The sequence below is a fragment of the Phoca vitulina genome, unplaced genomic scaffold (genome assembly GCF_004348235.1).
Source record: "Phoca vitulina isolate PV1807 unplaced genomic scaffold, GSC_HSeal_1.0 scaffold8, whole genome shotgun sequence".
NCBI lineage: Eukaryota > Metazoa > Chordata > Mammalia > Carnivora > Phocidae > Phoca > Phoca vitulina.
Window position 1 is genome coordinate 4209120 of NW_022589711.1, and position 25357 is coordinate 4234476.

General features: G+C 39.8%; 1 protein-coding gene and 1 long non-coding RNA gene across 4 annotated transcripts in view; one reads left to right on the forward strand and one right to left on the reverse strand.

Annotated features, from left to right (window-relative positions):
- The window catches only part of CXADR (CXADR Ig-like cell adhesion molecule), a 40635-nt gene extending 40258 nt beyond the window's left edge, over positions 1–377 (reverse strand). The window contains exon 1 of the mRNA XM_032406287.1: positions 205–377. Coding sequence (XP_032262178.1) covers positions 205–247 — 43 coding nt within the window. The 5' untranslated portion in view covers positions 248–377. The remainder of the gene's footprint in view (positions 1–204) is intronic.
- An 85-nt stretch (positions 378–462) lies between these two features.
- Positions 463–25357, forward strand: part of LOC116633730 — a 156690-nt gene continuing 131795 nt past the window's right edge. For 2 of the 3 annotated variants that reach the window (XR_004299774.1, XR_004299773.1), the window contains exons 1-2: positions 463–536; positions 1245–1339. This is a non-coding gene — a long non-coding RNA (uncharacterized LOC116633730). Of the gene's footprint in view, positions 537–1244; positions 1340–22394; positions 22518–25357 lie in introns of those variants that run through there. The other variant, XR_004299772.1, reaches the window with a different exon arrangement.

Genomic DNA, 25357 nt, shown 5'->3' on the forward strand with positions numbered 1-25357 from the left:
GTTCCACCTTCTCAGCTCGCACGCCTGGCTCCGCAAAACCACACCAGTGCAATACCGCCCGCACGGCCACCACTGCCGCAGCGTCCCCAAATCGCACCCGTCCCCTCCCCCACGCCTCATTGTTCCCGGGTGGCCGCAGGCAGCGAGCGCCCCAGGGCGGTGCCGGCAATAGGAACCCTAGGAACCAAATTGCCCCCCACTCACCCGCGACTCCGCACAAGAAGACGAAGCGCAGCAGAAGCGCCATGGTGGCGGCCCGGCCGTGGGCGGTGACTGAAGGTAGGCGGCTCTCACCCGGGGTCTCAGTCACCCGGTGCCTGCGCGCTCCCGACTGGCTGGCGGCGGCGGCACCTCCGCACCCCCGTCCCACCCCACCCTCGCTTGGCAGGTGAAATACGTCACTTCCGGTAGTGACTGAGCCCCGCGGCGCGCGCCGGCTCCGCCAGGAGCGTGGGGTTGCCATGGCAACCAGCGCGGGCTGCCCTAGGGATCCTCGGGAGTAGGAAGCTCCCGCCCCAGCTGCGCTCCGCGTTGGGGTGAGCGGGCAGCACTTCGCCCCAAGCAAGAGCCGGGGTCCCTGCTTCAGTGCCTTCAGTTAAATCGGGGTTTGTGCACTAGGGTCGGGCCAGCCCCTCTCCCCAGACAACTGAAACTGCGGTCGCGCCCTTGCTTCAGGGTGCGGCACCGGACAATACTCGCCCGCCTGCCCCGGGATCCTGAAGGGCGGCAAATATGGTTGGCCCCGCGGGCACTCACCCCGCCCTCCCCTCAGGGTAGTAGGGAATGGGGGGGGGTGGTTTCCAGCCACGCGTCCCACCTCTGGAGGTTTGCTGCGAGGTCTCCCACCTAAGGCTCTAGGGAAAGGGAACTGAGCAGCACCTCCCCCCCCGCCCAGCATTTCCTCCCATTTCATTGAGTCGGTGGGCTGCTGTGGAAGGCTCGAGAAGGTGTTTCCCCATCTCCAGTAATGACTGAACCCCTAGACTGCGGCTTCGGATTTGGGAAATACCTGGGCTGGTTTTTTGACCCTTTGTATTCAAAGGTTATTCTCTCCCTAAAATTGGCCATCAAGGACCAGTGAGCTTTAAAAGTGGGGTTAGGTAGGGGTGGTTAAAGGCTGGAGGAGGTGTTGGGGGGACCGGGGAATTGGAGATTTTGAATCGCCTGGTCAACCTACAGTGTCACTTCCTGGTATCCTCCATACTCATTCTTGTGTCATTTGTGTTCTTATTTGCTCTTTGCAGATAACGTTTATTTATAACTGCTGATAGACTTTGGTGTTCTCGACAGTTCCATTATCAGGAGTGAGTTAGAGGAGAGAAGCAGTGTGGTGCAGTGGGTAAGTTCTTGGGTCCGGGAATGGGACAGTTAACTGGGCAAGTAATTTAAATACACCTAGCTATGAAAATTACATAAGATAATGCATAAAAGAATGTTTGGCCCTGTGCCTGGCACATAGTAAATAGTCAAGTGGTAGCTAATAAAAAATGTTATTGGAAAAATTCTTATTATTTATTGAACCAGCAAAGGAAAGTAAATCAGTTATTAGTAAGACCAGAGTTGCTCAACTGAAATTTAGCCTGGTGGTCTGTTATCCTGACTGCACATTAAAATTATCTAGAGGGGTGCCTGGCTGGCTCAATCAGTGGAGGGTGGGACTGTTGATCTCTGGGTTTGAGTTGGAGCCCCACCTTGGGTGTAGAGATTACTTAAAAATAAAATCTTTTAAAATATTAAAATAAAATTATCTAGAGAACTTCTACAAAATACCAATATCTGAACCCCCACTCCACTGATCCTGATTTAACTTGTCTCCAATGGAATTGTGACTGATCTAAGAAGAGTCCAGAGTAACTGCTAGGGATTTCCTATTAAGGAAACAAAAATTCTCCTGGATATAATTGAAGGTATAAAATATTTGGAACTTAAATTTTTACTCAACACATTATACTTCATGAAATTAGACAAGAGTAAGTATTAAAGTTACATAATCTATTTCATATCTATTTCAGACTGTTATATAAAATTTTTCCTACTATTAATCACTTAAAAGCAGCACAGATTTATTATAAGTGTCTCCTCTAGTAGAAATTAAATTCATCCTTCATGGGTTATCTCAACCACTTACTAGAGGAAATCTTTTGAAATTATCCAAAAGGATTTTTATCTTAATCCCTTCGCTTCTAGTACCTTTTTTTTTTTTTGCAATCCCTACCTTTTGCTTCCTTCTGTGGTACACATTTTCATACCTATTAGTCACTTACCTTACTCTGAATATTTCTGGAAGGCCAAAAAGGCACATTACTCATCTTTGTCACTCTTGGAAACCAGCTTATACTAGGTTCTCTAGTATTTGTTGAACTGAATATATTCAATTCATATATTGATGTATTGACATATGTTAATAAAAAGTATTTAATACGCATACAATAATTCAAATTATTATATCTTGATATATCTTTTTAGAATATATTTTTAAAAATGTAAATTTTACAAAATTAATGTTTTATACTTCATTAGATTACTGAACACAAATTTTTCCAAGTGTATCATCTCCAAGATTTAAGTAACTTTGGAAGGAGCAATTTATCTTATTCAGGAAACTAATTCTTTATACAATTATATTAAAGCTGGGGAAAAAAAGGAAAAAACCTAAATGGAGTCATCTTTAGACTTTGGTTTGTAACTACATTATTTCATATAAGCAGCAGCTAAAATTATGCAAATATCTGAAACTTATTAATGACACCTTAAAAAGCTTTTGTGACTGTAGTTAGCTTGGAAATTATGTCTCCTGAAAGCTGTAATGAGATAATCTCATTAATTTTGGATCATGCAAGTTGATTGATATTTTCAAACCAAGCTAACAGTAGTGCACAGCCGTTAAATGAATTGTCCTATCTTAGTAAAGCACCAAGCACTCCACATTGTATAGCTTCTAAACCAGCAGACAGGTGATTCTTGGTCTGTCAAGAAGATGGTAATTATGGAGACACAAACAACTATGGTTAATATAGCATTTGTTCTTACAAAGATATCTCAGCAGTAATGGATTTGTCAACACACCAAGAGATGATTAAAATCTTATGATCACATTCAGAGATTGACTTCCTTTTTTTTTAAGATTTTATTTATTTATTTGACAGAGAGAACACAAGCAGGGGAGTGGGAGAGGGAGAAGCAAGTTCCCCGCTGAGCAGGGAGCCCCACGTGGGGCTCTGGGGCTCAATCCCAAGACCCCAGGATCATGACCTGAGCCAAAGGCAAATGCTTAACCAATTGAGCCACCCAGGTGCCCCAGAGATTGACTTATTCTTAATTAAAGGATTTTTACCTCTTCAGAGCTGGAATATAAAGGCATGTAAAACAAGAAACTTTCTTTCATAGGTGACACTTGTTATTTTTACTTTCTGGAAAATGATAATGCTTTTCTTAAGAAATGAAGGTTTCTGGGGTGCCTGCCTGGCTCAGTCGGTAGAGCATGTGACTCTTGATCCCAGGGTCATGAGTTCAAGCCCCATGTTGGGTGTGGAGCCTACTTAAAAGTAAAAAAGGAAAAAAAATGAAGGTTTCTCACAGTGTATTACAATACCAAAAGCATGGGCTTCATGGGTTAATACCATCCAAGTCATCTATTTACCCCTGTGCCAATGAATTTATAAATACATATTTAATTTTATGCCATGTGTATAATATTTAGAAATCAACCCTTAGCCAGTGACCTGGAATTTTTTTAGATTCCTAATGTTACAGGATTTTTTTCTCCATCAGTGCCCACAGTTCTTGGTCATGCTGATTCGAAGAATGAAGAGGTAGACCAGACAGAGTGGTGGGCAGCAAAGCAAGGCTTATTGATCGATAGCAAAGTAACAGTACAAGGCTCCAGAGGAGGGAGGGGAACCGAGAAGGTTGCCATTGGGGTTTCTAAGTCTAGGGGTTTTTATGGGTTTGTTGGCGGGCTATTTTAATCTGATTAACCCTCCCTGTGCCTCATCCAATCACGTTTTTGTCATCTATCACATGGAAAAGGGTAGAGGGCTCCTTCCAGGGTGGGTGTAAAATCTTTTTAAGGGTGGTTTCTTCCCGGGGAGGGGGCGGCTTTATCCCAGTCTGCTTTTGTTCCAATTATCCTTCATCACTAATAATGTGATTCCAGCATGAACACACAAAAGTGGTAAGTTTAGGGGTGCCTGGCTGGCTCAGTAGGTGGAGTTTGCGACTCTTGATCTCAGCGTTGTGGGTTCAATCCCCACATTGGGTATAGAAATTACTTAAAAATAAAATCTTTAAAAAAATGAGAAGTTTATACAGACCAAAATTGAAGATTTTATTGATGGCATTTTAACTTTCTTATCCAAGAACAGTCTCTATTTGTTCCGATTGCTTTCTTTGTTTTGGTCTCTGTCACTTCATACTAGTTGCTTTCCTCCAATTTCGGCTAATTCGTTGTTTTCTGCTCAAAGGTTAAAATAGGGCAGAAAAAAAGAAGCATATTGAAAGTTCTGGGTTTGTTGGTGACTGGGTTGATCTGGGGAGATCACCAGTGAAATTGCCCTTCTTTTTAAAGATTTTATTTGAGAGAGAGAGAGGACATGAGTGCACACAAGTGGTTGGGGGGCAGAAGGAGAGGGAGAAGCAGACTCCCCGCTGAGCAGGGAGCCTTTTGCAGGGTTTGATCCTAGGACCCTGAGATCATGACCTGAGCCAAAGTCAGACACTTAACTGACTGAGCCACCCAGGTGCCCCTACTTTTAGAAACAAACAAACAAACAAAAAACCCTGCAATCTAGCACTTGAGTGTAAACACATGGTGGGCCAGCTTTTTTTTTCTTTAAAGCAGGCTACAGTGTGGGGCTTGAACTCACAACCCTGAGATCCAGAGTCGCATGCTCTACTGACTGAGCCAGCCAGGCACCCCTGGGCCAGCTTTCTGGAAGGATGGCTGGAATAGCACGGAGGGCATCAACTTTCATGTATAAATCTCTGTATATAGTATATCTTTTTGATACCCCCTGTCCAAAGACCCACTTTTACCCACCCAGTGTTAGGCCAGCTAGCAGAAGGGGTGAAGGTGGGAATCTCCGTTTCTTAAACTAACTTTTTTTTTAAACTAACTTTGAACCAATCACCCTGTTTTGGTTCACCTCATCCCATTCTCAAATGTGCCTGATGCTATCAAATCCTGAAGCTCTCTGAAGGTTCACTTAGACCACTGCTGGGTTAGAACTCAGCTTTCTTTTTTTTTTCTTTTTAAGATTTTATTTATTTATTTATGTAGGCTCCACACAAATTTTTGTGTTTAATTCCCTATCTTTATGCAAAAATTGTCTTCAATTGAGGTGAAAATCTTTGTGTGTGTGGTTTTTTTTTTTAAGATTTATTTATTTGAGAGAGAGAGTGAGTGGGCATGCGAGCCAGGGGAGGGGCAGAGGCAGAAGGAGAGAATTCCAGGCAGACTTCTGGCTGAGTGTGCAGTCTGACTGGGGTTTGATCCCAGGGCCCTGAGATCATGACCTGAGTTGAAACCAATAATCGGTCATTCAGTCGAGGAAGCCACCCAGGCACGCCTCATATTTTGTGTTTTGTCGTTTATACAGGTTCTTACTTAACATTAGGTTTCTTTTTTCATATGATTATTTTTTATTGCAAATGGATTTTGTGGAACTTTTTCTGTGTGAAGTATTTGAGGGTTTTAAGTATTTTCCTTGAGAGATGATTTGTATTAGCTTCTGCCAGGATCCAGGGGCGCTACCAATCCAGGAAAACTTTAAAAATAATTTTTGGGATTAAGTTCCCAAATGACACAGTTAATACAAATTTGGATCAGAAACCAGCATGAGAGGAGACTGGTCGTTATAAATTCTCAGATGAGGCTCATCATTCTCAAATCTTCATTAGTCCTTTTAAATAAAACAACATTCCTGTGCTCTGTAGATTGGCTGGCTATATGTAGAAATCACATCTTCCTTTGTTGACAGCCCTCCAGGTTTTTTCATTTAGCTTGCTTCAGTCAGTTTGTTGAATCACTTGAAAAACATTATATATAGTTGCTTCTCCAAGATTCTCTAGTGTCCGGGTGGAATAAATAAATCTTCGTCAAGGATTTCCTCAGCAGATTTTCCTCAAAATATCCAAGTTTCCAGGGCCACATTCTGATCATCAGGGACCCTAGGTACTTCTCTCTTTGTGGGCCCCTTCCACCGCAAAAGATCATTAAAATTGTCTTTTCTACTACACCTGAAACCAATTTTACCATATATGTTAACTAGAATTTAAATAAAAACTTGAAATAAAAAGAAAATTTTAAAAATTAAAATAAAACTGTCTTTTACAACTGTGCTGGTATAAAGACAAATTTAATCTAGGCTGGATTATGACATTATTTCTTCTGATTTAAAAAAAAATGAAAACATTTTCAAAGGCCCTGGATAAAATGACTCTGAGCATTGCTTGTCTCTCCCTCACTCTCAATTCCCCTATTAGAAGTTGTTTTGTACCAATATTAAAGGTTTAATAGGAAAAGGGTGAACTTAGACATTTTCCTCTCATCTCTGTCTCTGTTTCACCTGTTTTGCCGAAAGTCCCTTATGGTGTCTTCCCCTTCACTCCCTTTTCTCTTCTTTTTCTATGCCAAAACAATCCACCAAGTACTAAATTTGTCCTATATTAAAGATAAGAAAGAATACAATATTTACCTAAGGATAAAAGTATGTTGCTTGTTTTATTGAAGCTCTTCCTTCATCTCCATGTTCTGTAGTTTATATTTTGGCTTTGAGGTGTTTGTGTTTGTTTTCTTGTTTGGGTGAAAATAAATAGGACTGGCAGAGTAAACAGGAGTTTATATCCTCTTTCTGGGATTTTACACTAACTTTGCAAGTGACCTTTGGAAAGAAAATTAAACTCTGTGAACTCTATTGTAATCCTCAGGAAGAATTATAATGGCTGGTGTTTATGACATGTACATAGGGCATTTTGAGAACAGATGACTTAATGTTTGCACAGTGCTCTGGGCATTTTAGATCAAAGATGCTGAGCCTACCCAGCATTAAGCCCATTTAATTTATACCCAGATTATATATTTAACTGACAGAAGTGGATGGAGACTCATATACTTTGTATTTTGCCAGTTTCTTTTTGGCTGGAGACAGCTTTCTGTCTGATAGATAATAGCAATGCTTTACATTTATAGACCATATAACATCTTTCATCCAAGGAGTTCAAAGAACTCAGCAATTATGACTCATTGTTCCTTAAAATATCTCTACAAAACTTGAGATGACGTGCATTGAGGTAAACTGATTATTGAGGTAAAGAAACTAGAGTCATGGAGACATTAAAGTGTTAACAAGGTATTTCAGGAGTCAGAGATAGAATTCAGGTAAGTCCCCCTTTCTTTGATTAGACCTTAACATTCCATCCCCATAAGGGAAGCTCTACAAGGACTTCAGTTGTATTTATGATAAAGATAATACTTCTCAACTATGAAGATTTTAGCTCTTACTTATTTCTCCAAGCTCATCTCCTTATCCCTGCCCTCCCCAGGTCCTCTCCCATAGCTGCACCCACTCTGCAGATACTGTCACGGTGACCAGAACATCTGACCTATCAAGTGGCTCCTATCATCATTCCTGTATCAGAGAAAGTGTCTCCTCCTAAAAAGATCCCCTGATTAAATCAAATTCCAGAATAATAGTTTCCTAAAGTACCAGGCACCTCCGCTTTAGAGCACTTGCCATAGTTACAATTGTATATTAAGTGTGTAAATTATTTGATTGATTGATTAATGCCTATCCCACTCACCCAACTGTAGACTCCATGAGTGCAAGGAACATGTCTGTTTTTTCTTACTATTTTAGCCCCAACATCTAGTTTAGTGCTTGGTGCTAAATATGGGCTCAAAATATATTTGGTGACTGAATTAATTTAGATTTTAGGAGAAGTGTTCTTTCAGAATTTGAACCCAAATCCTGAAACTTCAGTTTGTAATTATAATCAGTAAGAAAAGAGTTGGCATTCTAAGCTATTATTCTAATATTTGAATAGGAAAATATATAGAATGCCTCAATAACTTAATTCAAACTAAAACCATTAAACTAGTACGATGACAAGAGACCAGTTAGGAAAATGGTGAAAAGGAGGCGCTCATTAAAAATGTGATTAAGGGGAAGTCTGAGATTAGACAGAAAGCCAGTGGAATTTTTCTATAGCAAGAGTCCCCACTTGAACCCAAGAAAATGGACTTCTCTGTTTTTCTTTGGCTTCCAGTCATCTTCACATGCTAATCTGGGTGGTCAGGAGGGGCTTACTATAGATTTTTCTAGGACACCTGAGGAAGAAGACTGATAGAAGACTAGCTGCATTCAAACTGTCTATTCCCTGGCCTTACTGAAGGGCTCACATGTGAGACTCGTGGAGAATTCCTGCCAGCAAAAGCCTGAGATGTACTAACCAGTTGCTTGAGTATAACACGGAGTAGGCAATAATCTCTCTTCCTCTGAAGTTAGATTTTTTAATTTGGCAGGAAGAGCAATCCAAGGGGTGTGTGTGTGTGTCGTTGTTATTTTGTTTTGTTTTAAAGAGGGCCTTTCATAATTCTATCTTTGTTTTGGAAAGAAACTCTAGAGGCAGTACAAGGATAGATCTGAAGAGAGTAGGAAGAAACAAGGGAGGAGATCATTGAAGAAATTATTGTCATAGTTAAAATAAAAGCTGGTGGGGTCTGAACTCCAGTTGTGGTGAAGGAATAGGAGACATTTTGGAAACAGGACTAGCAGGATTTGAGCCCAGTTGGATGTGGGCTGTGAGGAACAGGAAACAAAACCAGCTCAGGTTTCTAGGTTTGGGCCATCAGTGCATAAGGGTGCTATTAACTAAACAGGGAATAGAGGACAAGCAGGTTTAGTGGAGTATAAATGTTAGGTTTTTGGCACCTGGGGGACATCCAAGTGAAGATGCCAGAAAGAGAGACGACCTGGCTGGAGAGCCAGATTTTGGAACCTAGATTACACTCCTTTGAGGAATTTGTTTGTTTTTTGTATTGGTTGCAAATCTCATAGCAGCCATGCTGTAAATGTGAATTTCCCAAGGAAGCTGACAAACACCTATTTAGCCTTGGTCTTCCTGAAAGAGCATGATGAAACATCCTTCCTAAGAATGTTTCTCTGTGGACTTGCATTCACAAGGCCAACTCTGCACTCTAGTAAAGCAACTTCTGTCCATCAGACATGGAATTGGGAGCCAACACTTCTTTGCCAAACCTTACTCTTTTCCCAGGAACAATGGAGCATAGAATGTTTGAGGGCAAGTTGTATGTATTTAGGGTATGGGACTAATATTGTTTATGGTTTTAGGGAGAAGGGACTATATTTGCATTTAAATAAGTGAAGGGGAGAATTGGTAGATTATTCAGTGATCCAGCATGGATAGAAGCTGGTGGGGATACAGTGGAAAATTGGAGTAAAGGACCCTGGTTAGAGTTGAAAGAGTGAGTGAATAGCAGGAGCGCTGAATCAACAAGAAAGCAAGCTTGGGACCACAGATCCCAGGCAACTTTGGCAACCTTATTAGTAAGTTTGGGAAGGTATCAGCTGTGATATTGTGGTTTATAAGATACTGTGATATATATTTGGTCATTTAGAAAAAAAATATTTTGGGGGCGCCTGGGTGGCTCAGCCGGTTAAGCAGTTAAGCATCTGCCTTTGGCTCAGGTCATGATCCCACGGTCCTAGGATCAAGCCTGCATAGGATCAAGCCCTGCATTGCATCGGGCTCCCTGCTCAGTGGGAAGCCTGCTTCTCCCTCTCCCTCTGCCTGCTTCCCACCCTGCTTGTGCCTGCTCTCTCTCTCTCTCTAATAAATAAAAGCTTTAAAAAATATATATTTTGTTCATCTGAATGACCAAATATATATGAGAAGTACTTCTCATATATATTTGATCTATTTGATCTTCACATACAGTTCCTGGCCCATAGCTGCCAAAACTCTTGGAATTTCTAGAGCATTAAGAGCAATGGGAACTTCTTTTGTTATAATCTTTGGTCTCTTATCTTCAGTTCCTGAAAATGCTTCGGAGCCATAAAGATGAAATGGATGTTTTGTTATTCATAACCAGCCCCTTTCCACCACCGCTAGGTTTGTTAATGAGGTGATTTTTGGAAATTCCCTAAGTTTTGGGGGCTGGTTGCCAAGAGGACCAACCTGAAATAGAGGGGTAGAACTTTCAGTCCCACCCTCTGATTTCTGGGGAGGGGAGAAGAGCTGGATGTTGAATCAATCACCAGTGGCCAGTGATTCAATCAGTCATGCCTATGTAATGAAGCCTTCATAAAAATCCAAAAGGTGCGGGTTCAGAGAGCTTCTCTGTTGGTGAACCAGAACACTTCCATGTGCCACCATGCTGGGCCCCCAATTCCACAATGACAGAAACCCCTTTGTTTGCGCCCTTGCCCAGTGTATTCTCATCTGGCTATTGATCTGTATCCTTTAATATCTTTTGTAATATACTTGTACTCGAGTGGATACATGGGTTTCCTGAGTTCTGTGAGCAGCTCTAGCAAATTAATCAAACCTAAGGAGGGAGTTGTGGGAACCTCTGATCTATAGCTGTTCAGTCAGAAGCACAGATGACAACCCAGACTTGACACCTGGCGTCGGAGGTCCATGCTAGCAAATTATGCCCAAGGAGGGGGTTATTGGAACCCACAATCTATAGCTAGTTGGTCAGAAGCATAGGTGATAAGGTGGGGGAGGGTCCAAATGTAGAACTGAGCCCTCAACCTATGGAATCTGATGCAATCTCTGGGTAGGTAGTGTCAGAATTGGGTTGAATTGTAGGACACCTGGCTGGTGTTGGAGAATTGCTTGGTGGTGTAGAACCGCCCCCCCCATACACACATTTAAATTGGGGAACAGAAGGGGTGCCTGGCTGCCTCAGAACATGTAACTCTTGATCTCAGGATCGTGAGTTCAAGCCCCATATTGGGGGTAGAGATTACATGAAAAAATTTTAAACTAAAAAGTAAAGAAATCATCTTTAAAAAAATTGGGGAGCAGAACCTTTATCAGCCATGCATTCTGCTAATCAGTGGTGAAGAAGAGGAGGAGGATGAAATTGAGGGGGTGCCCAGGGGAAATGGCAGTGGGCAAGGAAAGGCTATTCTTTGGACCGCCAGGTGACTCCGTTGCTAGGACAGCCTTTCACAGGTACATTGGATGTTTCTAATTTCAGACTGCTAATAGTGAGAACATATCTCAGTTCAAAACTCAAGCTCTAAAGGACTAGGAAACTTGTAAATTTCCAATAAAGGAAAGATTTTACTATTGTATAGATGGACTTGCTATCAAGGTGATCTTACCTGCCCCTACTTTTATATGTTTAAAAGTCCGTTACACATTCCTTATTCAAAAGCACTTGAAAGATTGAAGAAGCCCCCTTGTCATTAAAAAGCATTCTTGTCACCACTGAGCATTATGATTTCACTTTTATGAACACTTTACTGCATATAAAAATAAACTTTGGCTGATTTATTCATTTGATTTCCCTTCTGTTGCTATTGCTAAGCAAGAAGGGAATATAGGGAGTATCACTGAAAGGAGATTAATTTCTGTTGTGTTGTTGAATCAGACAAACTTCAGATATGACAAATGCTATATGGGGGTGGGGGTTAGGGTGGAATTTGACCCTTTGTAGAAACTTAAGAAAACTGAAGAAAGAATATTTAAACATATTTAATATGTATTTATTAAAAAGCTATTAGGTGGCTCCAATTCATGGTATTTTAGTTTTTTGTAATCTCTGCTAGAGATTAAGTACATTCCTTCATGACCAAGTAGAATTGCATTCAGTGCGTATGTTGGATTCTGTTAACATGATAGGAATTTTGCAGACCGTTCTGCCGATGTGTTAGGCCATATCTTTTTTGACTTTTTTATTACAATAGTATATATTTCCTACTTGCTTGATTGAGGAAAGAAATGGACTTCTGGTGAATCGTGCCAGGATATCCCATATGGCTCTCAACAAACGGCTGCTGGTTTCCTGACATTCTTTTAGATGCTCTTTCATGCACTAAAATTGCTTAATGGACAGGAGAAGAATCAAATGGACAAACATTGGCAACTCAAATAGAAACTCAGATGACAATTCAAAATGGATAATTAGGTTTGGTCTGCAGAACTGCAAAAAGCCATCTGCCAAAAGACATGCCTGCAGATTCCAGGGGCTGACTTCTTAGAGTGGTACTAAGATTCCAGTTACTCTCTCAAGGTTGAGAGCCCAGTAAAGACAGCAAGAAGGGTCTCAATTCAAGTTGAAAGACAGATAAACCAAAGTAGATTATAATCTTCAACAGAATAAGGAAATAAACATTTAGCCTCCTGATATCCTAGGTCAGCTCCTTTTCACACCCTTTTATCTTTCCCCTCAGGCCCCAAAGGGCTGCTGAGAATTTTCTTTTCTCCGTGTTTATAGTGCTATGTTTTAGAAGCCTATGCCTAATCCAAGCTTCTTGAGATTTACTCCTACATTTTCTTCTAAGAGTTTTAAGTTTTAACTCTTTCATTTAGATTTATGAGCCAACCTTCTTATTTTGCATATGGATATCCAGTGTGTTAGAACCATTTATTGAAAAGTCAATTTGTCCGTTATATAATTTTTTCGGCACCCTTGTTGAAAATCAGTTGATCATGGACGCCTGGTGGCTCAGTCGGTTAAGTGTCTGCCTTCAGCTCAGGTCATGATCCCAGGGTCCTGGGATCGAGCCCCACATCGGGCTCCCTGCTCCGCCGGCAGTGTGCTTGTCCCTCTTGCTCTGCTGCTCCCCCTGCTTATGCGCTCTCTCTCTCTCTGTCAAATAAATAAATAAAATCTTTAAAAAAATTAAAAAAAAATCAAAAGACCATAAAATGTAAAGGCTTATTTCTGGAATCTCTTTTCTATCCATTGATCTATAAGTCTATCTTTTTAATTTTTTTTTAATATAGGTATATCTATGCCAGTATTATACTATCTTATATACTGTAGCTCTAATAAACTTTGAAATCAGGAAGTCTTCTAACATTGTTCTTTTATTCAAGATTGGGTTGGGTATTCTAGGTTCCTTGCATTTCCATATGCATTTTAAAAATTCAGCTTCTCATTTTCTTCTAAAAAACTAGCTGGAATTCTGACAGGGATTACACTGAAACTGTAAATCAGTTTGGGAAATGTTACCATCCTATTATTAAGCCTTTTGGCCCATAAACATGGGGTGTCTTTCCACTTCTTTAGGTATAGTTCTCAGGGTAATAAAAGTCTTAAATTTCTTTGTTAAATTTATTATATTTGATGTTGTTATAAATAGAACTGATTTCTTAATTTCATTTTCTGATTGTTTGAGGAACCAATGGCTCAGAAATGTTAAGTTGCCCAAAGGTCAAAGATGCTAGTATATAGAAATACAACTGATTTTTGTATGTTGATTTTATATCCTGCAACCTTGTTGAACTCATTTATTCTAGTAGTTGCTGTTTTTTGTTTGTTTGTTTGTTTGTTTAGTGGATTCCTTAGGATTTTATATATACAAGATCATGTCATCTGGAAATATAGTTTCATTTCTTCCTTTACAATCTAGGTGTTTTTTACTCCTTTTTCTTCTCTAATTGTCATGGCTAGAACCTCTAGTACAATAGAAGTTGTGAGTAGAAATTATTCTCTTGTTTCTGATGCTAGGGGGTAAGTATTCAGTCTCTTACCATTAAATATAATGTTAGCTATGAGTTTTTCATAGATGTTCTTTATCAGATGAGGATGTTTCCTTCTATCCCAAGTTTTGCAAAGAGTTTTTATCATGAAAGTGTGTTGGATTTTGTCAAATGCTTTTTCTGCATCTGTTGAGATGATCACATGTGGTGTGATGCTGGGCACAGAAGCCTAAGATATTAGGAAGAATATTGTATTTTCTCCATCAGCTACCTCTAGTGTGATATGGAATGTAGTGAGGTTAAATACAAAGTCGGGTTAGGACAAAAGACCCCAATAATTAGACAATACAACTGATAGACAAAATGGGTCCCTCATGTCAAAGGAGGAAAAAACTAAAATTTTTAAACAGGTTGAATGACCATGTGGAACAAAACCAGTCAGCACAACCTAAGGTGGCAAGCTTGCACAAAATTCAGCAAAATTTGCAAAAGACCCCTGCAACATATCCTGTCATGCTCTCAAAAGGCTGCCACATCCTGAAAGTGCTACCAGAAATAGTGAACTCTATCCTCCTTGCCACTCCACTCATTATACTTGCAGTTTGGGACTTAAGTCTGACCAGTCCCCATAAAGGGCACAGAATTTGCAGTTTTTGTCCATTTAACCCTGAGCCTAATCCTTCCCCTTTGGAATGTACTTTCAGTTTGCTGCCAAAGGTTGTATTTCCCTGGTTTGGAAGCTGCATGGCAAAAAAGCTTTTCCTTGTCTCTAACAAAATCCTGGCATTCCAGGATGTTTTTTGTTGACAAGGGTCTAATGTAATCATTACAGGGGGATCAGTGAAACACAGCTGGTTTCCAAAGAGGAATATAGAACTTGACCCATTTAGCAAACATTCTGATTTTAGTATTGGTTGGTTAGAGTATAGATGAACCAAGTGATAGCCAAAATGGATGATGTCTATGGGAACCAGTAGAGTCGTGGTTTGACTTGGGTGGACCCTGAGGTACAGATGTGAGTGCAAGTTTTTATTTAGAATATGATTCCAGGAAACACAAGTAAGGAAATGGGGAAGTGAGACAACCATGGAAAAAAGCCAACAGAAGGTATGTTGATGAGCAGAATGACTCTGTGGATAATGGATCAATCCCAGTGGGAGATCCTGGTAGATTATATAGAGTAAGTCTTGGAGTTGTCCCATCTGAGGAATGAGGAACTGGGGTGTTTATTTACCAACTCCCATCTGTTGATGGCTGGAGACTGTGCCTGGGATATTAACTCCCCAGCATTCTCCATCTGTCCTTTAGGGGTCCAGCACACTCATGCAGTTGGAGAAGGCCCTCATTCAGTCAGTCAGTCATTGATTTTTCCCATAGGAAATATGGGAACAGTAAATGCTGAATAAATATAGGCCTGGCACCAAAACATCTGCTACATGGTTCTTAAGTTTTCTGGTTATCAACTAACTATTTGGACAATTTGATTAAAGTTATAGATCGTCACACTAGAAAAAACAATAAGTGCACATATGTATATGATTTTGTATTCAATTTATTGGGATTTAAAAGTTACACCTGAAGTGCCAAAGAGTCACTATCTTTCGGGATCTATGCTGATATATGGAAAATTTTTACCTTGTCCCATTTTGCTGGAAAGTGAATACAGGGTGGTTGAGGCCAGTTAGGGAATTACCAGTCTTAGAGAGCCTTGTGGAAGAAAGTATTATGAAATAGATTCCATAGTTATATTGAAATACAATGTTCTTGATGAAGGAATGGATGACATTATTAGAAGGATTCAGGGATGTGAAGGAGAGAAGTCCAGATGTTCTTGTAGCAGGTGGTATATAAGAGAGGAAGAAGCAGGCTCCCTGGAGCAGGGAGCCTGATGCGGGGCTCGATCCCAGGACCCTGGGATCATGACCTGAGCCAAAGGCAGATGTTTAACCGACTGAGCCACCCAAGCACCCCACCCTAGAGTTCCTTAGTGTCTTCCACCATGTGAGTACACAGTGGGAAGAAGGCTATCCATGAAGCAGGTCCTCACCAGAAACTGAATTTGCCAGTGCCTGGATCTTGGACTTTCCAGTCTCCAGAACTGTGAGAAATGTTTGTTGTTTAAGCCATCCAATCTATGGTATTTTTGTTATAGCAGCTTGAACAGACTAAGATAAGTATCTGCCCTAATTGGGTGAATTATGAACCTTGATCCAATTTTCTGGTAAGGCCATCTAAAATTCAAAACAGTCTATTTTATTTTACATTTTGTTTGTTGAGTGGGTAATGAGATTGTATGGTTTCAGTTTTAGTAAAGGATATAAAAATATTTTTTTTTTCCTTATGGCCTGCCAGTCATCTAGAGTTCCTCCAGAAGCAGTAACTGTTATCAGTTTCTAGCACAGTAGTGTTGATGGTTGTGGGAAAGAGATTCCCAGTACCTAGGAAAATTAACCAGTATTGAAACAGTAGCCATAATTGCTATGATGTCATCATGACCTTGGGACAAAGGCAATATCATAAAACCAGTAAGGATAGTCCCCCATGCCTGCTCCACTTTCAGAAGGAGGCTTTTTGGCATACTGGTTCTGGCTTACTGAGATTTCTGGCATGGCATAGACCTTGTATGTTGTGACCTGCGTACTTTCTCTCATTGTGGTGGATTAGGAGTCACTGGATATCTGTTATGACTGGGTTATGTCTTTAAAAATGCCTGGTAACCCACTGGTGGGGATGTAGTGTGAAAGTCTTGGGTTCTGGCCCATGTTGTGGGGCAAGACAGGCAGCGGTCTGGTCTGTTGCCGAGATAGAGCCTTTCTCTTAAAGAGAAGCTGGTCAGTGTAGATATCATAAAACAACTCATAAAGGCCTAAGAATTCTTTTCCTTTGTTTTCCAAGAGGACCTCTTGATATAAAAGAGAGTAAGTGGTGGCAACACCTTTGATCCACATGGTTCCCCTGTGGTGCCTGAATAACTGGGAATGAATAGTGGGGAGTGGGAACTATGGTTTTTGTGCCAGAAACTCCAGTTTTGGGGTGGCAAGAATATAGGTGTTTCAGAAAATGAAGCGAGAAAGTACTGGGATCATTCCCATTTCTTAACTAATTTAAATAAATAAATGATGGCCCCAAAAAAAGGTGGGGAGGGGGGAGAAGAGGAGGAACTATTGTCCATGATTCAGCTTCTTGCTTATCTGCCAGTGCTTGTAGCTGGTGATTTTCCTGGTGATTTTCACCACAGCCCAGCTTCCCCTAAGTCATACTGCCAAGTCTCTAACACCGACTTGGTGACCAACAAATTTTGGTCTTTGGTTCTGTGTGTGTGTGTGTCTGTGTGTGTCTGTGTGTGTCTGTGTGTGTGTCTGTGTCTGTGTATCTGTATGTGTCTGTATTTTTTAACAGGTCTGATCGTTCTGCATGGTCTGAGTCATTTAGGGAGAAATGTGCACACAAGAATGAAAAGATGATTGTGACCTGTGTTAGTTTGTCCTTCAAGAAACAGATGTTAAGACAGGATTAGATATGCATGAAATTTCTTGGGGAAAATGCCTTTTAGGGAAAATGGAGAGAGAGGGAATAGAGGAGACTGAGAGAGCCTCAGGCCACAACACCCTTCTAATACCTGTGAAGGAGAGAGGGAGGGAAGCTAAGGAGGGTGAGAAGAGGCTTAGAATGCAGAGCAGTTCTAAAAGTTTCAGCAAGGCCAATGGGGAGTTCTCAAGCCAACGTCACTAGTGAGGAATGAGCCTGCCTTTGTTTCCTTGCCATACTTGGTCATCTGCTGGGAGCAGCTAGTGGGCAGCTTGACCTGGGAACCCATGTTGTGGTAGATTCAGAGCCCAACACCTGGGGTTGTTCCCCAGGACTCATGTAGACAGGACTGTTTTTGTAATTTTGAAGATATCTGCAAAATTTGTGTGGGAGTTTGGAGTATTTCAAGGTTGTAGGGGAGTGGAGGTGACATTTCAGTGAGAATAATAACAGCCTAAACAACCAACATTTAAATGTGTATCAAGTACTTGCTAAGTGCTATACATGCATTAAATCATGCAATGCTATGATAACGTTGTGAAGTGGTGTAGTAGATAGAACTCGTTCAGTTGGAAATGACAGGCCTAAAATTAACCTGGGTGAAAAAAAAAGAATTTATAGAATAACCAAGATATCTCAGAGTTGGGATTAAAGGGGGACAAGTGAGGTAGGTCATGCAAGTGCACAGTAGGATCCTGTTTTTATTTTAAAAGTCAATATTTTTTTTCAATCATGGATGTTTTTACATTAATTTTGATTTTTAAAAAGTGTGGTTTAAAATACTTTTTTTTTTGATGGCAGTTTTTTTGTGTTTTTTTTTTTACATCCCTTTAATTTTGCTCCTGAGATGAGTGCCTCACTTGCCTCTCCTTAGTTATGACCCATAACTGAATCCAGAGGTTCAAATGACCACAGCATGAGTCAGCTCCTTTGGGTCTGCTTCTTTAATTTTGGTAGGCGCTTTCTACGTGTGGCTTTTAGCACTCACAGTTTTAGAGGGAAGGAGACCTTTTCTATATGTTCTTGAGTCTTTGAAAGGACTCTAATTAAATCTATCTAAAACCTTGGGCATTCTGGAAGAATTTTAAATTATAGGATACACTCTAATCCAGGAAGACATTTTAATTTCTGGATTAATTTGTATTACCTTCTTCTTGGAAAATCAGTCTTCTTTTCTTAAAAATCCTTTATAATTTACAAAATTCTCATTGGAAGGCAGAAACAGTTATAACTAACTTCTATTGATTAGGTAAGAAAACCAAAATGTCTGTCATTGAGATAGCTTTTTATGAAATATTAATATATCTTTCTTCATGAAATAACTGTATCAAGGATATTTTGTTAACTGAAGAAAGCAAGATGTAAAACTGTATCTAGCGTATACCACCATTTGTGTGAAATATGTATGTGTATGCATATGATTATTATTTCTGGAAAGATAAAGGAAAAAACTAATAATAGTTATTGCTTCTGAGGAGGATATTTGGGTGGCTAAGAGAACACAGGAGGAAAACTAAGTTTTTACTGTATATCCTTTTATGTCTTCTGAAAGTTGAATACTTTATGAATGTATTACCTATTCAAAAAATTGATAGATTTTTTGAATCTCTTTTTTTCCAGTGAATGTGTGATAGATACTATTATAGTTATCAGGGACAAATTAGGGAATAAGAGAGGTTTCTGTGCTCCTGGAGTAGATTTAGCCTTGGAGTGAATCAGGCCTTGACTTAGTAGAAAATGAAATTTGATTATAAGATCTCTGGAGTGTAACACAGTCAAAATGGCATGACTGTGTTGGAATGATCGGTATTGATGTGGAAGGCAGTTTTCATTTTTTCACTCCTGACTTCCCTTACTCAAAATGAGATACCAGCAGACGTACAAACCAGGCATGCTAGAATTTTTTTAAATTTGTTTGAGAGAGAGAGAGTGAATGTGAGCAGGGGGAGTGACAGAGGGAGGGGAGAGAATCTTAAGCCGACTCCTTGCTGAGCATGGAGCCTGACATGGGGCTCAATCTCATGACCCTGAGATCATGACCTGAACTGCAATCAAGAGTTGGCACTTAACCAACTGAGCCACCCAGGTTCCCCCAGGCAAATGTCCTGAGATTAAAGAGACAGAAAACAAATAGTTGTTAATGGCAGTCTGTTCCCAATAGTAAATACAAAGTACAATTCATTACTGACCCCTGCCTTTAGCAATGAACATGGGTTGTCTTGTCAATAATGTTAATAGCTCTTATGAGCCTTTAATGAACATTGGTATCCAGAATTCCAGGAGCACTTGGGTGTTGGGTCAAAGGGGATATATACCGATTTCATGAATCCATGTGTTCTAAAGACCGAAGAATTAAGAGAGTACCTCAGGTTACTCTGGTGTGAGGTGGTCCTCATAATCATGAGGAAACATAGGTGCCTCCATGAATTTACTACTCTAGTTGGCAGTAGGTGGTCATGACAGTGACAGCAGGAGCTAAAGTTTCTAGTATACAGGTACTGGGCTAGGTGATGGCAACATATGCTTCTCCAATGAGGAGACCATGAGAAACGTTAGAAAGAATAGTGCTTCAGTAATAATGAATAGAATTACCTTCTGTTGGTTCCTATGCTAAACCTGATTAGGTCCAGTTTGGGGGATTAAAACCTTAAAAAAAAAAGCTTCAGTACCAAAATTTACTCACTGAATGTGTCAATTCCTGAAGAGCTCAAGGGCAAATGCTAATTGACTTCTGTGAACATGAAAATGGTAATTCAGTTTTGAGTCTGTACCTAACTAGGTCAATGCCTGCAAAGCTTCCAAAATTAATATCAGGAGGTGATGCAGGGATATATGGATGTGCAGGAACCATGGGGCCAAATGGATCTCCCATTACAGAAGGTAGAAGAAGGTACTCAGCTGCTGATGTGGCTAGATTTGCTGCTTCTGGTAATTTCTTCTCTGGACTATTTACAAGTCTGGAAGAAACAGCTTTTCTACCTTCATTTTCATCTTTTTTTTTTTTTTTTTTTTTTTTAATATGTTGAACTTTGCTTGTATGAACACAATTGCCATTAATAGATGATTATTCATGTCTGTCTGGACTTGTTAGATGAAGTGCCTGGTTGGTATATTTAGATTCAGTGTTTCTCCCTCTTATGGTTTTAAATCACTATTGATTATTATTTAACATTTATGTAACTTCATCATAGGTAGACACAGAGAGAAGCCAAGAGATCAATCTGTCTTACTCATTTTGCAAATGTTAATGCTGAGGTTCAGGGGGGGAAAAGGTATTAATCTATCCATAGTCAAAGGAAAATTATTTTGCTAAAACCAGTTGACAGTTTGGAAAAATACATTTAGTTCACCTTATAACAACATACCCAAATGGATTAAAAAATTTAAAAAATGAATAAAATAACCAAAAGAATATATGTGTATGTGTGTGTGTGTGTGTGTACATATACATATTTAGAGGCTAGAAATGTAATTCAATTCAAAGATCTTTACTTTTGAATTATCTTTGGTAAATTTTATTGAAATATACATACAGAAAAAGTATGCAAATCATAAGTGTGCTGGATGAATTTTCACTGAGTGAACACTCCTGTGTAATTACATAAAGCCAAAGGAAGAAAACATAAGGGAAATGATTGATAAGGTTGACAGCATAAATAATTTAAAACATCTGTATGTCAAAAAAATGTCAAACAAAAATTAAAGGGGAAAATGATAAACTGGGAAAATGTTTGCAAATATATGACAAGGATAATTACCTTAACATTTTTTTTCAAAGTAAAAAAAAAATCATTAAGGAATTTGAATTAGTTATAAAGTACACAGGAGGCAATGCAATATATGAGAAAAAAAATATCCTTCTCTAGTAATTAAAGAAATTGGCCCTACTGAAAAACATAACACCCCATGAGAAAAGGTGCTGGAAACAGGCCTTTGCATGCATTTCTAGTGAGTGTATAAGTGAAGTTTAGTGTGACTATGGGGGAGGGGAGGGGATAGTGGCTGTGTGCAATTTGCAGTAGGTATCATGAGCCTGCAACATGTATAGACACTCTTACCCAAAAATTCTACTTCTAGAAATTGCTTGAAGTAAATAATGGTAAAACACAAGAAATAACTTAAAATATCTGAAATAGGAGTTTGGTTAAACAGAGTATAGCTTCTCCAACCATTAAAAAACATCACAAAAGAATACTGAATAACATGAAAAAAATTGCAGTATGGTAAGTGAAGACATCAAATTATAAAATTAAAGGTATGCAAAGAATCCAGTTTTTGAAATAAATGATATACGCATATATGTGTCAAAAAAATGCTGATAGATCTTACATTAAAATGTGAACAGGTTTGGGGCACCTGGCTGTGTCAGTCGGAAGAGCCTGTAACTCTTGATCTTGGGGTCATGAGTTCAAGCTCCATGATGGGTATAGAAATTACTAAAAAAATAACTAAACTTAAAAAAAATGTGAAGAGGTTTATTTATATATATATATTTTAAGATTTTATTTATTTATTTGACAGAGAGAGACACAGCGAGAGAGGGAACACAAGCAGGGGGAGTGGGAGAGGGAGAAACAGGCTTCCCGCGGAGCAGGGAGCCCGATGCGGGGCTTGATCCCAGGACCCTGGGATCATGACCTGAGCTGAAGGCAGACCCTTAATGACTGAGCCACCTAGGCGCCCTAAATGTGAACAGGTTTAAATCTGGCTGAAGAAGTATGGGTGATTAGTTTTCTCTTTGTGTTTTTCTGTATTTTTCAAGTTTTCTGTAGTGAATATTAATTTTCTAGTCAGAAAAAATAAATATAGGTAATAAAAATAATTTTAACTTTTTTTTTAATTTTAAAGTTTTCAATAGTGTGATTTAGAGTCTATATCCTAAGCAGTAAAAATGTCCATTTTACATGTGCTAGCTGCACATAAAAGAAATAAAAATATGGACTCATTTTATCTTCCTTAAAAGCATGAAGATGGGGCGCCTGGGTGGCTCAGATGGTTAAGCGTCTGCCTTCAGCTCAGGTCATGATTTCCAGGTCCTGGGATCGAGCCCCATGTCGGGCTCCCAGCTCAGCAGAGTATGTTTCTCCCTCTCCCTCTCCCCTTGCTTGTGCTCTCTCTGTCTCTCTCTCTCAAATGAATAAATAAAATCTTAAAAAATAATAATAATAAATTTTTTTTTTTTAAAGCATGAAGATATTTTATACTCCTCATGAAAGATGTACACATTATGGTTGCCTTTCTGTGGTGACATTTTGACAAGCATTCAACGTGTAACACCAGGATTAATCAAGAATTACCACTAATAAACTACCAAGGTAATACTCTTGACAAGCAATAGAGATACACATTCTCCTGAAACACCAATAGATAAAAGGTATTAGAATACTAGCGTATCAAATTACTATGATAATTCTCAGCACTGTTTGAAGTGTTTCACTGCATTCCACTGAATTACAAGTATATAAATATTAAGCTTTTATTGACTTGTCTAGTAGGACAATCTGCCAAATTTATGCCCTAGGGGGGATTACATGAATAGTTCCTTTCTTTTCTTATGCAAAAGATGTTGCCATTCTGTCCTTGTATAGATAAAGATGGAAGACCATCTTTGAGCAGATCCTTATACCTTGTGCATCCTAGAAGGCATGGACTATAGGAGAAAGGTAAAAAGAGGCATTTAGTTTAAAGCCGGCTCTTGAACTGAGAAGTTGAAGGAAAACATTTACATCAGGAGCCCAAAGGTCTTCTGGAAAGGGAAACAAATCGCCCCCATCCTTGACCCCCAAGTTTTCTACCTGAGGTTTGGTTTCAGGTAGATTCGTAGATTTGGACTAGGTAGTCCCATCCGAGGCCCAGTGCCAGTTATGCGGCGGGGCCCCTGAAAAGAGACTGTGGGAGCTAGACTCTGGCTTGACCCTAAGTCAAAAGGGGAAGTAGGGCTGGGAGAAGTTGGCCCTGCAAGTCTGTCCTGAACCAGAAGTTCACAGTAGTGAACCTCACTTATGCTGTTTTTCAGTGAAAGAAGAGAGATAATATAAGTCCTGTTTCTAAGCACAATTTACTTCAGATATGCAATATAAAAAAAGAAAAGTGAAACTAAAGGAATTATTGAAATTGGGCATCAGGACAGAGCTCTACACAAGAGGTAATCTTTTTTTTTTTAAGATTTTATTTATTGATTTGAGCATGTGACTCTTGATCTCGGGGTTGTGAGTTTGAGCCCCACGTTGGGTGTAGAGATTACTGAAAAATGAAGTCTTAAAATTCTTTTTAAAAAATTAAAAAGGAATAAAGTAACAGATATTTTCAAAAGTCAGAAACATTAGACAACACAAGGCCCATTAAAAGAACTACTTGTTAAGAAAAATTAGCCAATTAAGAGACTGAAGCAAAGAGCTCAGAAATGAGAAACTGGTGAAGAAAATGACAGTGAATACTGGCTCTGTTAAAATGGAGAAATGACACTAAGTCACTATGGAAATTTTGCTACAGACTGGAAAATAAATGTTAAAAATCATGAAATGTGTAACTATAATAATAATAGTCTAAATAAACAACATTGGGAGGAATTGCAGGAGTGCTAAGGTCCTTGATCTTTTCTTAGCAAGATGTTAACTGCTATCAGTGAAAATGTAAATATTTTAAGAAATAAACACAACTTCAACCTTGTTATATTTTTCATATGTCCTTTGTTAACCGACGAGGAATCTTTCAGAAAATATTACCTCTTGGGGCGTCTGGGTGGCTCAGTCAGTTAAGCATCTGCTCTCAGCTCAGGTCTTGATCCCAGGGTCCTGGGATTGAGCCCCGCATCAGGCTTCCTGCTCAGCTGGGAGTCTGCTTCTCCCTCTCCCGCTGCCCATCGCCCATGCTCCATGGACTAAGCCAGCCAGGTGCCCCTCTGTTACTTTATTCTTGAATACTGTCTTCTCTGAATAGATTATTCTTGGGTCACACTTTATTTCTCTTTTTGAGGATTGTTTTAATTATCTATGGCTGTGTAACAAATCACTCAAAATTTTAGCCATTTACAACACACCTTTGTTAGGGTATGCAGTTTCTGAGGGTCAGGAATCTGAGAGTGGCTCAGCTGTGTGGTTATGGCTCAGATCTGATAACGTGTGCAAGCTGTGTGCTGGGACTGTAGTCATCTCAAGGGCTGACAGGGCCTAGAAGATCTGCTTCCAAGATGGCTCACTCATACGGTTGTTCTTGGGAGGCTCTTCCTCCCTGACTGGTGGCAAAAGACTTCATTTCCTCATTGCCTTGACCTTTGCATAGCAGCTGACCTACCCCAGAATGCGCTACCCAAGAGAGGGTGAGAGTACAACCAGGACGGAAGCTGCAGTGCCTTATTATAACCCAATCTTGGAAGTGACATACCATTACTTCTTCAGGATTCTGTTGGTCACACAGTCCAACCCTGTTAAAGTGAGGGAGCGGACTACACAAGAGTTTGCACACCAGGACGTGGGGATCATGAAAGATCACCTTGGAAGCTGGCTAATACTGCTCTTTTCCTTCTGGTGTTGAGTATTAGAGAAGTTAGAAACCAGCCTAAATTCCTTCCCTTGCTAGTAGCTTACCTATAAAACCTAGATGCCTGGAAAAACACCTTTATTTTTGAAGCTCTTTAGTTTGGGAGTTGAATGTTCCATATCAGATTTTCTTGGGGGTGATTTTTTTCTGCAGTTTCAGTTTTTGTTTCATTTCAGGGATATTTCTTAAATCAGATCTTTGAATAAAACTTTTCTTTCATTTTTGGGTTCTCTTCTTCAAGATCATCAAGTTAAAAAGGGGCAGAGCTATTTACTATATGGAATGCACAGAGATGCATCTTCCCCTTGCTTCTTATCAGTAAAAACAGTATTAGTACATTGCTTAGCTCATGCTATAGACCAAATGCTTATGTCCTCTCAAAATTCATTTGTTGACATCCTACACCCCAATGTGATGGTACTGGAAGGTGGGTCGTTTTGGAGGAGATGAGATCATCAGAGTAGAGCCTCTCATGAAATAGGATTAATGCCCTCCTAAAAGAGACCCCAGAGAGCTCCCTTGCCCTTTCCCCCTTGTGAGGACACAGAGAGAAAATGGCCATCTATGAGCCAGGAAGCAGGCTCTCCCAGACATTGAATCTGCCAACACC